The sequence below is a fragment of the Myodes glareolus genome, chromosome 2 (genome assembly GCF_982192425.1).
Source record: "Myodes glareolus chromosome 2, mMyoGla1.1, whole genome shotgun sequence".
NCBI lineage: Eukaryota > Metazoa > Chordata > Mammalia > Rodentia > Cricetidae > Myodes > Myodes glareolus.
The window spans coordinates 123,244,151-123,257,744 of record NC_142027.1 but is presented as its reverse complement, the minus strand read 5'-3'; the positions used below and the strand labels follow the sequence as shown (position 1 = coordinate 123,257,744).

Sequence of the window (13,594 nt, the reverse complement as noted above, 5' to 3'; positions counted from 1 at the left end):
TCTTATTATCTAGGCACTTATGACAGTGTCTCTCTTTAGAGCCCAGCCTTGAAGTCTTTGTTCCTCAGTCCTGAGTGTGGGATTACAGGCATGCACCGCTATGACCTGGCACCATAGACACCTTTCCACAAGTGGGTCTAGAATGGTCTAGGATGTCTCCCCTGAGTTGGATGGGCACTTCAGTGAGACGCCTGGAGCTGGGTAGAGGAGGTGACTGGAGAGAGCAGACTGCAGCAAGAGACAAGTCAGAACCCTCTTGGGCTCAGGTGGCTCTTCCGAGCCCGCTATGCCACCCTGCTGGCTTCTGTTGACCTGGAACTAGCCACATCAGGCTGACTCTCAACCCGGGTGAAGGAGGTGCACGCCACTAAACCCAAATGTTTGCTTGACATTTACTTACTGTGCAGATGAGAAGGGTACTGTGGAGACAACTCTTAGGAGTCCCTTGGGTTCGGTGGCAAGCCCCTGAACTCAGGGAGCTCTTTCTGCCCTTAAAGGACAGGGCTCGCTCTTTCTTAAAGCATGGAGACTAGAAACAAAACAACACTTACTGGGCTGCTGCTTTGACTCTGGGACACACCTTAGCTCTTCCAGAACCTAGGGCTACATCCATCCCATAATGAATTGGCATGTTCTTCTCTGGGGAAGACTGTTCCTCCACTCAGTGTTCCTTAGCGCCTGCGCTCCTTTGGATAGGGTTGAGGCCTCATGAGCGTTCCCCTACAAGATAAACTTCTACACATCTTCTGGACTTCCTGCATCCAAAGCAGACATATTTGCCTTTTTTTTTTCCCAAGGAAAATTTCAGCCTTGAGCTAGAGAGATGGCTCAGTGACTCAAAGTACCTTTGACTCTTTCAGAGGACCTGGGTTTAGGTCCCAGCATCCAGCTCACAAAGCTTGTAATCTGTAGTTCCAGATGCCCTCTCTGACCTCAGTGGGTGCCACACTTGCATGCACACAGACACCCACACCCATATATATATATACACACACACACACCCCTAACTAAATATACAAAAAATGAGTATCTTTTGACTAAAGCCAACAGCCTAGAAAGGCCTTCCTATCATTTGGAATAATTTCCAGCACAAGGCAGTCCTCTGGAGTAGTTTGTGGTGCAAGCCTAGGCCAGGGAAGAGGAAAGGGGACTAGAGAGAGAAAGGAGTAACCGAAGTGGTTCCCTAAGAGAAGGACCAATTTCTAGGTCTCTAGACCACTAGGTAGTGCACATCTTCAAAGGTGGCTGCAGACTGACGTTGCCTTCTCCTTAGACTTACTTTTAATTAAATGTATGGTGTGCATCTGGGTGCACCATATACATCAGGTTACTCAAGAGGCCAGAGGCGTTGGATGGCCTGAAGCTGGACTTAAAGGCAGTTGTGAGCCAACAGATGTGGGTGCTGGGAACCCAATGCAGGTGCTCTGGAAGAGCAGCTAGTACTCCTAGCTGGAGAGTCTCTCCATCCCAGCAATAATTTGCAAGTATTTCCTGACTTCCTATAACTAATTATCCTGTTGTGGGTTTCTCTGGTGACTTATGGCACACACTCCAATTTTTGTGACATTCAATCTTACCTGGAACCAAAGGTGACCAGGGATTGGGTAGAGCACTTCTGTATCACATCCAATTCTACCTTCTGAAGTTCCCTCAGAACTGTAGAAAGTGGAGTGTCAGCATGATCAGGGGATAAGGGTTTGGCCACAGGAGCCTGAAAAGTAGGCACTTCTCCAGGTGTGTCACCAGCTTTTTGTCTATCAAGAACAGGGGCTGGAGGACGACTCCATGGGAAAAGTGCTTATGTCAAGGCTGAGGGCCAGTATTTGAATTCCCAGGATCCACAAAAAAAAAAAAAAAAAAAAAAAAAAAAAAAAGCTGTGTGGGTGCGACACTTTACCTGCAATCCTAGTACATTGGAGAAGAGAGGAGATCCCAGGGCCAGTTGGGTTCAGTGAGGGACTCTGCCTTCCACGTAGGTGGAAGACCTATTGCCAACTTCTGACTTCCACAAACCACTCACCACGTGCCCCCCCCACCCAATCAAAAAAAATAAATTCAATATTCAGGACTCACTGAAGACTCCCCTAGCTAGCCTCTTATCTTGGTTGATATTTATTTAACATCACTCTCTAACTTACTGGCCATTTTGGGGCCAATGGTGGGCTGTCACTTCTAACCTAGAGAGCATTCACCACCCCGAGTGGGCAGCTTTCAGAGGAGAACTAGACTCTAAAAATAAGTATTTTGCACATTTCTTTTAGCTTCTATCTCCATAAAGGCCTCCACAGATGGCTTCTTTACATCATGCTCTCAAATGACTAGCTGATAAATATTCATACTTATGGAAATTGTATTGTACACATTCCAACCTTCGGCAGAAGAACATTTGTTTTATTTTGTCTCTCAGGGGTGGTGCCCTTTGTTCAGGAGGTTTGTCCTCTGTGAATGCACACCCTCAAGTGCTGGCACACACCACACACACTCTTGCTTCTTCCAGGACAGTGGCTCATAAGCAAGGGTGATCTTGTCCCTCAGAGGACGTCTGGTAATGTTTGTAGATATTATGGGCAAACCACTGAGGCTGAAGAAGTGTGTCACTCTTGAGAGATGGCCAGTGCAGACGAGGCATGCTGTTGAACAACCCACAATCACCAGGTTGGCCACTATCACCAAGAATGATTAGTCAGTAACAGTACTTAGGCCAGGGCACCCAAAGTGAGGCTGAGAGTAGATGTGGGGAACACAATGCTAAAAGGGGTAAGGTCAAAGTAAATAAGTTGGCGAAAACACAAAACTGGAGAGAGTTCAATATGAAGATTAGGCTAGTTATTTTAATAAAAGTTCAAGTAATTATTAATTATCATTATGTATCTTTTTGGAGGTACTAGGGGCTGAACCAAAGTCTTCAAATATGCTAAGCAAGCACTCAACCGCTGAGTATCTCAGCGTTTTTTTGTTTTTTTTTTTTTAAAGACAGGGATGTTTTTTAGGCAGTCTAGGCTAGCTTTGAATTCGCTATATAGCCCATGCTAAATTCCAATTGAAGAGCTTCCTGGTTTGACCTCCCAAATGCAGGAAATCACTTGTAATTGCTACTATTTTTCTTCAAAGGAAGTTCAAGATCAATTTACTAAAATTTGAAGGAAAACCTCCCAAGTAGGCAAGTTGTCAATACATGCGATGAACATGGAAAGCCATGTCATTTAGCCAAATGGTGGGCAGGGGAGCCTCTGCAAAACAGTGACGCTCAAAGTATTGGGCGAAAGAACATGCTTATAAAACACAGAGAGAGGAACAGTTCGCTTTCCTAAGCACAGCAAGAAGCTCTGCAAGCAACTGGGCTGGGAGGCGAGAATCCAGGGACAATTATTCCTTCTTTTTGGCATGGATTAAGGTATCAAATCTATTAGCTACATTAAAAAAAAAAAGTTCTTAGCTGGGCAGTGGTGGAACACACCTTTAATCTCAGCACTCAGGAGGCAGAGGCAGGCGGATCTCTGTGAGTTCGAGGCCAGCCTGGTCTACAGTGTGAGCTCCAGGACAGGTTCCAAAGCTACAAAGAAACCTCAAGAAAAAAATTTTTTTTTTTTTGGTTTTGACACAGGGTTTCTCTGTGAAACAGTCCTGTAACTCACTTCGTAGACCAAATTGGCCTAGAACTCATATAGATAGATCCAACTGCCTCTGCCTCCCGAGTGCTGAGATTAAATGCGTGCTTCACCACTGCCCGGCTTAGGAAAAAACAAAAACAAAAAAACAGCTTATTGTATGATGGATGTGGTCACAAGCATACCATGTCACATGTGGATGAGGCAGGCTCTCTTCACCATTACACAGGTTCAGAACTGAACTCAGCCGTCAAGATTGGCAGTCACTTTTATCTGCTGAACCATCTCACTAGTCCCACTTTTTAACTTTTCTTAAAAGTTTTTCTCAAAAATTTATTTTATGCTGGACAGTGGTGGCTCATGACTTTAATCCCAGCACTCGGGAGGCAGAGGCAGGTGGATCTCTGTGAGTCGATGCCACCCTGGTCTACTGAGCAAGTTCCATGACAGACAGGGCTACACAGCAGGGAAACAAAAAATAAAATCAAAAGAAAAAAAAACCATTTTTTTTTAAACTTGTGTTTTGCTTGCAAGTGTGTAAGTATGCCAGTACACAGCTGGTGGCCTCAGGTCAGAAGGAGAGCACTGGGTTCCCTGGAACAGAAGTTACAGGTGGTTGTGAGCTGTCATGTGGGTGCTTGGAAGCAAACCCAGGTCCTCCGTAAGAGCAACCAGTGTTCTTGGCCTCGATCAATCTCTCCGGCATCACATTTTTAAAAATTTATTTATTTGTTTATAAAAAATTTCCACCTCCTCCCCGCCTCCCTTTTCCCTTCCTCTCCCCACCTCCCCCTCCCTCTCTAGTCCTAAGAGCAGTCAGGTTTCCCCGCTCTGTGGGAAGTCCAAGGTCTTCCCCCCTCCATCCAGGTCTACAAAGGTAAGCATCCAAACAAACCAGGCTCCCACAAAGTCAGCCCATCGGCATCACATTTTAAACTGTTTAAAAATTCATTATCATTTAGTTGTGTGCACATGAGGATGATTTTCTAGGGACTCAGCGGCATGCACCTTTACCTGACGAGCCATCCTTGTCTTTACTAAGAACAGTCTCATTAGTAGCCCTTGGTGGCAAGAAACGAGCTAAGTAGACCAGGCTGGCCTGAAACTCACTGAGATTCACATTCTTCTGTGGAATTAAAGTTATGGGTAGCCATGCCCAGCCTGTTGAGCCACCTGGAAAACCAACTCCATGTGGTATTTTATGAACTACACAGACACACAAAGAAAATGTAATAAAAACAATTTTACATCAGAATTTGTCTTCAACCTCATATATTAAAGTTTTGAGTAAAAAAATTTAATATTCCTTTTGCCATGTTCAATTAATGCTGTGACATGTATGTCCCAGATTAAATTCCCCTAAGCACATCACAACATGTAGAAATTTTAAATTCTCTACATTTCAAGTTACACACACAGCCCGAGCTGCCCTCTAACTCAGTCTTCCCTCTGGAGTGCTGCTATGACAGCCAGCCTGTACCACTGCACCCAGATTGTGACCCCCACCACACAATCAGAAAAGCCATGTTCTAAAACACTGGCTTCAGAGGACAGGGTTATACTATGTGGCTCAGGCTGGCCTTGAAACTTCAGCAATTCTAAATCTTTTGAGTGCTAGGAATATAGGCTTTTGCCTGTCATCTGCCTAGACTCTAAAACCCTGCCTGTGAGGTGGCTGGAGGGAGGAAAGGAAAGAGGGAGGGAGGGAAGAAGGAAGAGAGAGAAAGAGAGAGGGGGGGGGGGAAGGGAGGGAGGAGGCAGGGAGAGCCAATGCTTCCTATTCTTCCAGTGGACTGGCACCAACATCAGACCGATCACAATTTCTTAACACCAGCTCCCTGGGATCTACACCCTTTTCTAGCCTATGGGTACTTGTATGGTTGCATGTACACACTCAGACAAGGAAAAAAATATATATCCTTATGAAAATTGGTGCTTTGCCTGCATGCATGTCTGCCTGAGGGCATCAGATCCCCTGGCACTGGAGTTAGACAGCTGTGAACTGCTAAGTGGGTCCTAGGAAATGAACCTGAGTACTCTGAGGAGCAGCCAGTGCTCTTAACCACTGAGCCATCTCTCTGACCCCCCAGAATAAATCCTTTATTTAAAAGATTTAATTAATTATTATATATACAGTGTTCTGATTGCGTGTTTCCCTGCACATCAGAAAAGGGCACCAGATCTCACTATGGATGGTTGTCAGCTACTATGTGGTTGGTGGGAATTGAATTCAGGACCTCTGTAAGAGTAGTCAGTGCTCTTAACTGCTAAGCCATCTCTTAACTTCTGGAATAAATCTTAAAAATAATAAAAAAAATCTACCCTTGGCTCCAAGTTTCTTCTCCCTTCCACTCTTGGCAGAGGGGGTGAATGGCAGGATTCAACATTTAACTTAAGTAGGCACTGAAACTTGTAGGTCTGACTTCAAGACGCTGAGATGGGTAACACACAAACCCACTGGCATGCATAACCACTCTCACTCCCAATTCTCTGACTAGATGAACCTCCTGAGCCAATGCACATCCATGTGCGTGGTCCCCAGTCCCTTCTGTCCTATGTACTAGCACCCCATTCTGCTCTCTCATGGTAGCTCACTGGTGAGCCACTTCTTTCAAGGACCATTAGTGGGTATTCCTGATAAGTTTCCATTAATTCCTACAAAGTCTTATTGCAAACTGTCTCTACCCATGAGCTATCCCAAACTGGGAACAGCAAAGATTCCCCCATTGTTTATTAAACATTTTCTATATAACTATTTCAGGTACTGATTTCATAAAAATTAGACTCTGAAGAGAATTTAATCTCTTATGAACAGAGAAAATTCACCTGAAAACTACAGAGTTTTGACCAAGTAAACAACCGAGAAAGCACTGAGCATTGGCTCCAGCTCCACACACACAGACTCAGACTGACGGCTCTGTTCTGGGGTGCAGTCTAACCACTGAGCACTGAAGGCCCAAACTCTGTGGCTGCTGTTTGCCTGTGCCTTTGCAGCCAATGTCACAGCCCGGGCTTATTATAGAATCAACCAATACTCGCACACAGGCAAGTCAACACCCACCTTATAGTGCCGTCCATGATTGAGCCTCTGTGGTTACAGGCCTTCATTGCACATGCTAGGCAAGTATTCTATCATCAGGCTATGCCTACCTGATTTTTTTCAAAGTGCCAACATAAAAACCCTTGTCAAGGGACAACAGACTTTGAGGTGAGGTTAATGACACAGTGAGACAGATACTCTGAAACCACACAACACCAGAAAGAAAAGCATATTTAATAGTTTAATTTTATTTAAGAATTTTACAAAAACAGAAAACAAAATCCAAACAAAAATGAAAACCGAAACCACAACCAAAACCTAAATACAGAGTTCTTTCCGTGTGAAGATTGAGTGTTTCTAGTCGAGGGTGAATAAACCCTGATCAGTGAAGCCGGTACACTTATATTGCATGAGACTGAATTTGAAAGTTACATATAAAAATGACGGCAGCACTTGACCTGGACACTCGGGAACAGGTTCCCAGGAGAGGCGGAAGGCAGCAGTGTGGCATCATGGGAACAGCGTTTAGCCTTCATTCAGATGGACACTCCTGTGCAGAGCAGCAATATAAGAGAGAATTTGAGGAAAACAGAAGCCACCCAAGAGTTTACATCTGTCTCTTTTCAGGTCTTTGGACTCCTTCAGATGTTCCCGGACGCACCGTGTACCGTGTCAGATGAGGAAGACCAGCGCCTACATATAAAATACCCTGGCACAAGTTTTACGGCAGAGACACAGTACACCTCTCCCACCCCGCATGGTTGATGATCCAAGTGAGAAGCAGTAATAGTAGTTTGCAAATTTAGTAAAAATTATGAACAGGAGGGTGGGCACTATGATTTTTTTTAGAGTGGTGAAGCTGCACTGTGCTATGTTAAAAGAATAAAAAGGCTCCCTCATCCCATCAAGTAGAGCCAAGAGCGGCTCAGGTTTCTTTACCCTCTTGAGTGCCAGTCAGAGTCATGGCAGCAAAGTCCTCTGTATGCATCTATCTGCACAGGTTTACAAGGTTCTTGGGGTGAGGTCTGGGATAAAGGGCCAGAAGCGGAAAGGCCATATTAGCTCTCCCCAAGGGACTTCCATGCTGTCCCTCAGCCCCAAGGCGGCCTGAAGTGCAAAAAACTCAAAAGGTAGCCGCCACCTCTTCTTTTTCCACACTAACTGTGTTATCTCACAGTTAACTGTTTGCTGTACAACTCCTGGCCGAACCGTACCCTGCTATATCCTTTGCACATGGCTGACTGCTGCTGCAGGACACAAGTCAACTATGTCTCAGGCACCAAAGAAAGGGAAACAGGGTAAGGGAGGAATTCCTGCTGGGGCACTTTGACAGACCTTCAATCACGAAAACTAAGTTCCAAAGATTCAGCCAAATGTAGGCAATTTTCAAAGTGTCATCAAGTCTACCAAGCTGAATATTCACTGAAATCTTTCCTGAGAAATTACAGAGGACATTTTTTGAGGGTACAAAAGTATGTAAATAAAACCCCACTCCTGCACCCTAGGTGAAGGTCAGCACCATCTCCAGAGCCCCACTGTGCCTTCAGTACCAACACTAACCCCCCAGAGCTCAGCTTCTCTGCTTACAGCTTTTCCTGGCAAGGGTGAGACTCTAACACGGGCCTGTCATATGTGCTGAAGGCTGTGGCAGCTTCCACAGCAGAACTGTTGTAGAAGGGATGACAACTGTTTTCTAAGGTTATCTGTCATGTACTAAGCTCATCTGATCACTAGAAACATTTGTGACCAGTCATATAAAAATCAGATTACTGGTGTTTGCCATAAAGTCATTTGCTTGTCACAGAAATCCAACTTCTTATATACAGGAAGCCTGTAGCCAGGTCACAAGCCAGTGGAGCAGGCCTCAATAAAGGTAGGAGTCAGCCAAGCTGCTAAGGAGCTGGAGCTGGCTGCAGATGCACAAGATGCTAAAGGAGCTGAAGGGTGGTCTAGAGAAGCACTGGTTTTGCTTTCTTCCTTAAACATTCCTGTAGGAGCAGGCTCACTACAGCTTCTAGACAACAAAAAGCACAACCAGTCACATGGTGACAAGATCAGGAGTGGCACTCAGGTACATCCCAAGACAGCACAGCCAGATGTGTGGGCAACAGAACTCCCACAGCCACGAGGCAAAGCTGAACTCTAAAGACAACTACTGACTCAGCTCAGCTTTCCACAGCTTCCTAAGTTGGGAGAAAAAAAAAAAAGCACTAAGATGTCCCATATGGAGGTCCAGAAAAGAATAAATAGGAGGGAAAGGAAGAGGGGGTGCAAGAACGTGTGAATGGGGCCCAGATTTACAAGATTTACACTTGGAATGTAGAAGAATTCCGCTTCTCTATACACTCATATGTACATATATAAGTACAGCATACAACAGAGGGTGGGCACTAAGAAAAACTGCCACCTAGTCAAGCTGCATCTCCATGTTTCTCTTACTTACAGGACCCATTTGCCTTAGATGGCTAGTCTTGTGAGAGATTTTCTTGCAAATGGTTTCTGTCTTAGAGGCTGCAGCCATGACAGGGAATGCTTGTTTCAGCACAGTGTGCCAAAGCACCTATGTGGTGTGTGTATGTGTATGCTGTTCACCAGAGTCCACACACACAGGAAAGACGTTAACAAACACCATCATAGTTTCTTTTGCCATGAGTATGTCTAGACAACATTCAGTGTGTGGCCCAAGAGCAGCTTCTCTGGGACACCATTCCTAGTGCCAGAGCCCATAAAGATTCCTCTATAAAACCAGGATTCCTGGATAAAGTCTCACGGGATGAGAATGTTCTACCTGCTTTCAAAAGTGAGCCACGGGGCCCCTGTGCTAATATGGGAAGTGGAGGACAGTTCGATGGTGTGTCCTTGTTCCCCTTCTCTGGTTTCTCAGAAGTTGTTCTAATAACATGGTATGGAGATTAGCAAATAAATGTCCCAGAGGCATAGCCAAAACTGTGGCTCTAAAATACTTAATTCCTCCGGAGTTTGGTAATCTACAACTTTTCTCTCCATAGACAAAGCAAATTACAAGGTTTACTGTTGCAACTCAAAAAGGTTTAAGTGCTGAGTAAGAAGAATAAATACATTTATGTACACACTACAGCTACTACAGTGCTTTGGATACAAGTCTTTGCTAATCTATACAAACAGGAAAAAGCAGACACTAAAAGCAGGTCTGCAATTTAGTAGCAAAAAGAGAGAACTGCTCAACCTGCTTAACCTGCTTAGCTTCTGATAACTGTGTTCATATAAACACTTTAATACTTCTCTGACTCTGCACCGACAGCTCTGACTTGACCACAAAGAGGGCAAGCTTGTGGCACAGAGGTTGCTAGGGGAGGGAGCCATGACCTCCCTAGTAAGAATATCTGAGCAGCATGGAACCTGGGAGTGATTTTCAGCATGATGGGGAGTGTAAACTCTGAAAACACTGATGGACAACGATAGGATCTGCTGCTCAGAGCTCTATTGCTTAAGTGGGAGAAAAGGCATCACAAAGGCCCAGAACTTCCTGTGGGTAGAGTTAAGTGAGGCCCCTGAACACAGACGTGGCATTCAGATCCTGTGGGAGACTGGACCCACTTTATGTGACAGTGGCTGAGAAGACTTAGATTTTGACACAAGAAACCCTTGAATGCTGGAGCTTTCCTGATGACTGAAACAGACGTAATGGTTTTGTAGGGGCATGGTGCAGACAGCACATGCTTGCTCCCTTCCAGAGGGGGTGGGCACCAACCCCAGGTGTCACACACACTGCAGTGGGCAGAGGTGACTCCGCTTCCGCTCTCCCACACAACTTGCCTTTTCAAGTCTGCTTTGAAAGGGCCCTTAGATACCTAGTACTTGTGGGTCTTTTCTTACTAAATAACAACAATGATGAACAGAACACAGACCCCTTACCAAGACTTGGCTGCTCCAAGAGCATGTCATTGTGACATCACTGGGTGAGGTGTTCACTAACCATATGCTAGAGAAATCCTGTAGGTGCTGCTCCGAAAGCACCAGAAAAGTCAGGACCCATGAAACAGCCATCTGCACGTGCGAGGGGCTGGCATCAACAGCCTACAACACAGCATCTCTCCCATCCTCTACAACTTGGTCACACAGAAAAAGTGAGTTAAGTTACAAAGTCCTTCCTCAGGCTTTTATCTTAACATGCCAAAGGAAGCTGAATGGTCCACCAGTTCAAAAACAAAAGCTAAGAGTCTGTGAAAGGGACATAATTCTACTCTGGGTGGCCAGCTGAATCTAGGCCACAAAGGGACACTGCGTGACGCTCATGCGATCACTGCCTGAGATACGTGGAATGAGGATAAAAGCTGCATCCACTGGGCAAATGTGCCCAAGAACAGAACCCAGTCTCTATTTGTTCTTCGAGGCACTAAGAATAAATAAATCTGAAACAATACCACGGTAAACTTAACCAAAGAAACTGGAGAGAATGAGAGCCCCAAGTGTTCCATCAGATATCTGTCACTACACGCACCTCACCCAATTCTTTGAGAAGTTTAAAAACTTACAAAGAGAACAATTCAACTTGAAAAACATTCAAAAGTACCATCATTTACCCCGTCCTTAAGATCACCTCAGATTTCAGGATGGGGCTTCAGTCAGACTCTAAGGCTACCTGGAAGGCTAAGGCCACACCGAGTTCTACAGAGCCCTGCTATCTATGCCTGGAGTCCCCAGTGAGGGCCTAAACAAGAGTCCACTTCATTAGTACAATAACTTTTTTATTCAACATCTACAAGATTTTGATATCTTGTAGTTTTTAACCAGATTTATACAATCTCAACTTTTCAATAGTGCAACCTGTGCAAGCAAAAAAAAAAAAAAAAAAAAAGAAAAAAGGTAGAAAAAAATGGGGGAAAGGGAGGCTGGGAAAATAAAAACAAAAAGACCAACTGTCCCCTCACTGTTTTTATAAACATCTATTATAGGCGAAACAAACTTACCCATGTTGTAGATAAGTGTCTATTCACATTTGTACATTACCATTTTTAACAGCTGGAGATAATCTCTACAATGTCTTACAGCACATTAAACAATATTCAAGTTACTGGGTAACAACAACAACAACAACATACAGCAGAAGCCAAGTGTTTTCTCACTGTCTAGTTTACAACTCAAGTACGGTTTCCGGTTTGAATGACCAAGCAGATTTAGATAATGAAGTAAAAAAGATTGTGTGCAGGATGGAAGCCAATCATACTCCTTCCTAAAACGATGTTTAAGTTAAGGAAAACATAACTTACGAAAAGGCTCATAGCCATTTTGCAGCACAAATTAGGAATACTATTAATACATTAAAATAAAAATTTAAAGAGTTTTATCACAAAAAAAGGTATGTACTTACTACTTTGACAAGAAACCTGGGACAGGGAGGAGTGGGCAGGACTGAGGGTTATAAGCAACACCCAGGTAAATACTAGAAATGCAATACCCAATGCTGTACATCTTCAATGCTTCTCTCCATATGTGACTTCTGTGGTAATCGTGATTACACATGCTTTCAAAGACATGCACTGTCAACAGAAGCTACAAAAGAACCTGAATGCATGGCACGTAACCCTTCACTTCATGCTGTAGGAAACATTGTTTAAGTTGGAAAAGAAACCAATATATATATTCTGTATTTAGAGACTTGGAACACATGCATCTGGGGAACTCCCACAGTAATGACAAGGATATACTGTGTTAACCCTGAGCACTGTAGAAAGGAAGAGTAAAGCCAGTTTGGGAAGTTCCAAGCATTTTCAACCAAGTGTGGTCTTGTAGCATTAACTCACAGACTGACACATACGCGCAAGTGCACGTGCACACGCGCACACACGCACGCACACACACATCCACTCTGCTCACCCAAAGTAAAAGCGCACAGGCAGCCCCAAGGAAGCAAGAGAAAAGATACATGTACCCTCCACTCTGCTTGCTGTCAGCGTTGCTGCCTATTCCAGGTTTGTCCTTAACCCGCCCCCACCCCAAATTAACTAGAGAGCACAAGTGAAAAAAAAAAAGATAGAATTCTTTGGAAACTGTCCCTGATTTTTATGCAAGTGGTATGCTCTCACAGCATTCAACACCATGTGGAAGCCGCTGCTGCTCTTTACGAGTTGCTCAAGTTGGTGATGCTCTGCGGGTGATGCTGCTGCCACAGCTGTTTCTGTTGGACGGCCAGCTGCTGAGACTGGTCTGAAGTTGATAGGAGATTTACAAGAGGAGACACGCAATTTGCTGGAATGATCAAACCTGTAATTAGCAAGAAGAATCTATGAAGTAGAGTCCAGCAGAAACTACTGTATAATACACCTGAACAGAGGACTGCAAACCAGCCTCCCCCAGAAACAACATAGGTAGCAAGCACTGGACTCAAGCTGTCCCTAAGAGGCTCCCAGATGCACACACGCATGTGTCCAGTGTAACTCCATCTCCTGATGAAGAAACTTAAGTATGCGGCACACCACTTTCCCATCTACCAGTGTACAGCTTCATCTGCCCTGCAGACACCAAGCCTTCTTCCACTCAGTAAGGTGCAAAATGACTCAAAGACAAAGGGTAAAAGGTACATCCTAATCCGTGGGAAAGGTAGAGATGGACACAGAAGAGTACAAGGGCAAGTGGAGGCACAGGTACCAGCTAAGGGAATCTCAGTTTTACTCTGTGGGGAACCTGAATTCAATATAGGAGCTAAGTGTGCTTTTTCTTTTTTAAAAAACAAGCAGCTGGAAACTCATTTATGTGAAACTTACAACCACAACTACCTGAGTGGAAAAAAAGTTCACTAACTGGGAAGTAGTCTTCCCACTACACAGAGAGGTGGTCAGTAGGAACAGTGTAGCAACAAGTACGCTACAGCTGACCACAGTGCTCTGACCTAGCCTGCTGCCCTAGCTTCTGCAGGACTCAAAGCTCGCCACTGTGCTGTGGCCTGAAGCTGCACAGTCTCAGCCTG

At 44.6% G+C, this 13,594-nt stretch overlaps 1 protein-coding gene and 2 long non-coding RNA genes across 7 annotated transcripts in view; 2 read left to right on the top strand and 1 right to left on the bottom strand.

Moving 5' to 3' along the window:
- Nucleotides 1-7,556, top strand: part of LOC146895393 (uncharacterized) — a 19,551-nt gene extending 11,995 nt beyond the window's left edge. Inside the window, exon 2 of the long non-coding RNA XR_014998075.2 lies at nucleotides 7,276-7,556. This is a non-coding gene — a long non-coding RNA (uncharacterized LOC146895393). The remainder of the gene's footprint in view (nucleotides 1-7,275) is intronic.
- Sbno1 (strawberry notch homolog 1) overlaps nucleotides 6,876-13,594 on the bottom strand; it is a 51,046-nt gene continuing 44,327 nt past the window's right edge. For 4 of the 5 annotated variants that reach the window (XM_048447225.3, XM_048447226.3, XM_048447228.3 and 1 more), the window contains one exon: nucleotides 6,876-12,891. In XM_048447225.3, the coding sequence (XP_048303182.1) occupies nucleotides 12,749-12,891 (143 nt within the window). In that variant the 3' untranslated portion in view covers nucleotides 6,876-12,748. The remainder of the gene's footprint in view (nucleotides 12,892-13,594) is intronic. The other variant, XM_085678984.2, reaches the window with a different exon arrangement.
- Nucleotides 10,641-13,594, top strand: part of LOC125408735 (uncharacterized) — a 16,139-nt gene continuing 13,185 nt past the window's right edge. The window contains exon 1 of the long non-coding RNA XR_007234557.3: nucleotides 10,641-10,754. This is a non-coding gene — a long non-coding RNA (uncharacterized LOC125408735). The remainder of the gene's footprint in view (nucleotides 10,755-13,594) is intronic.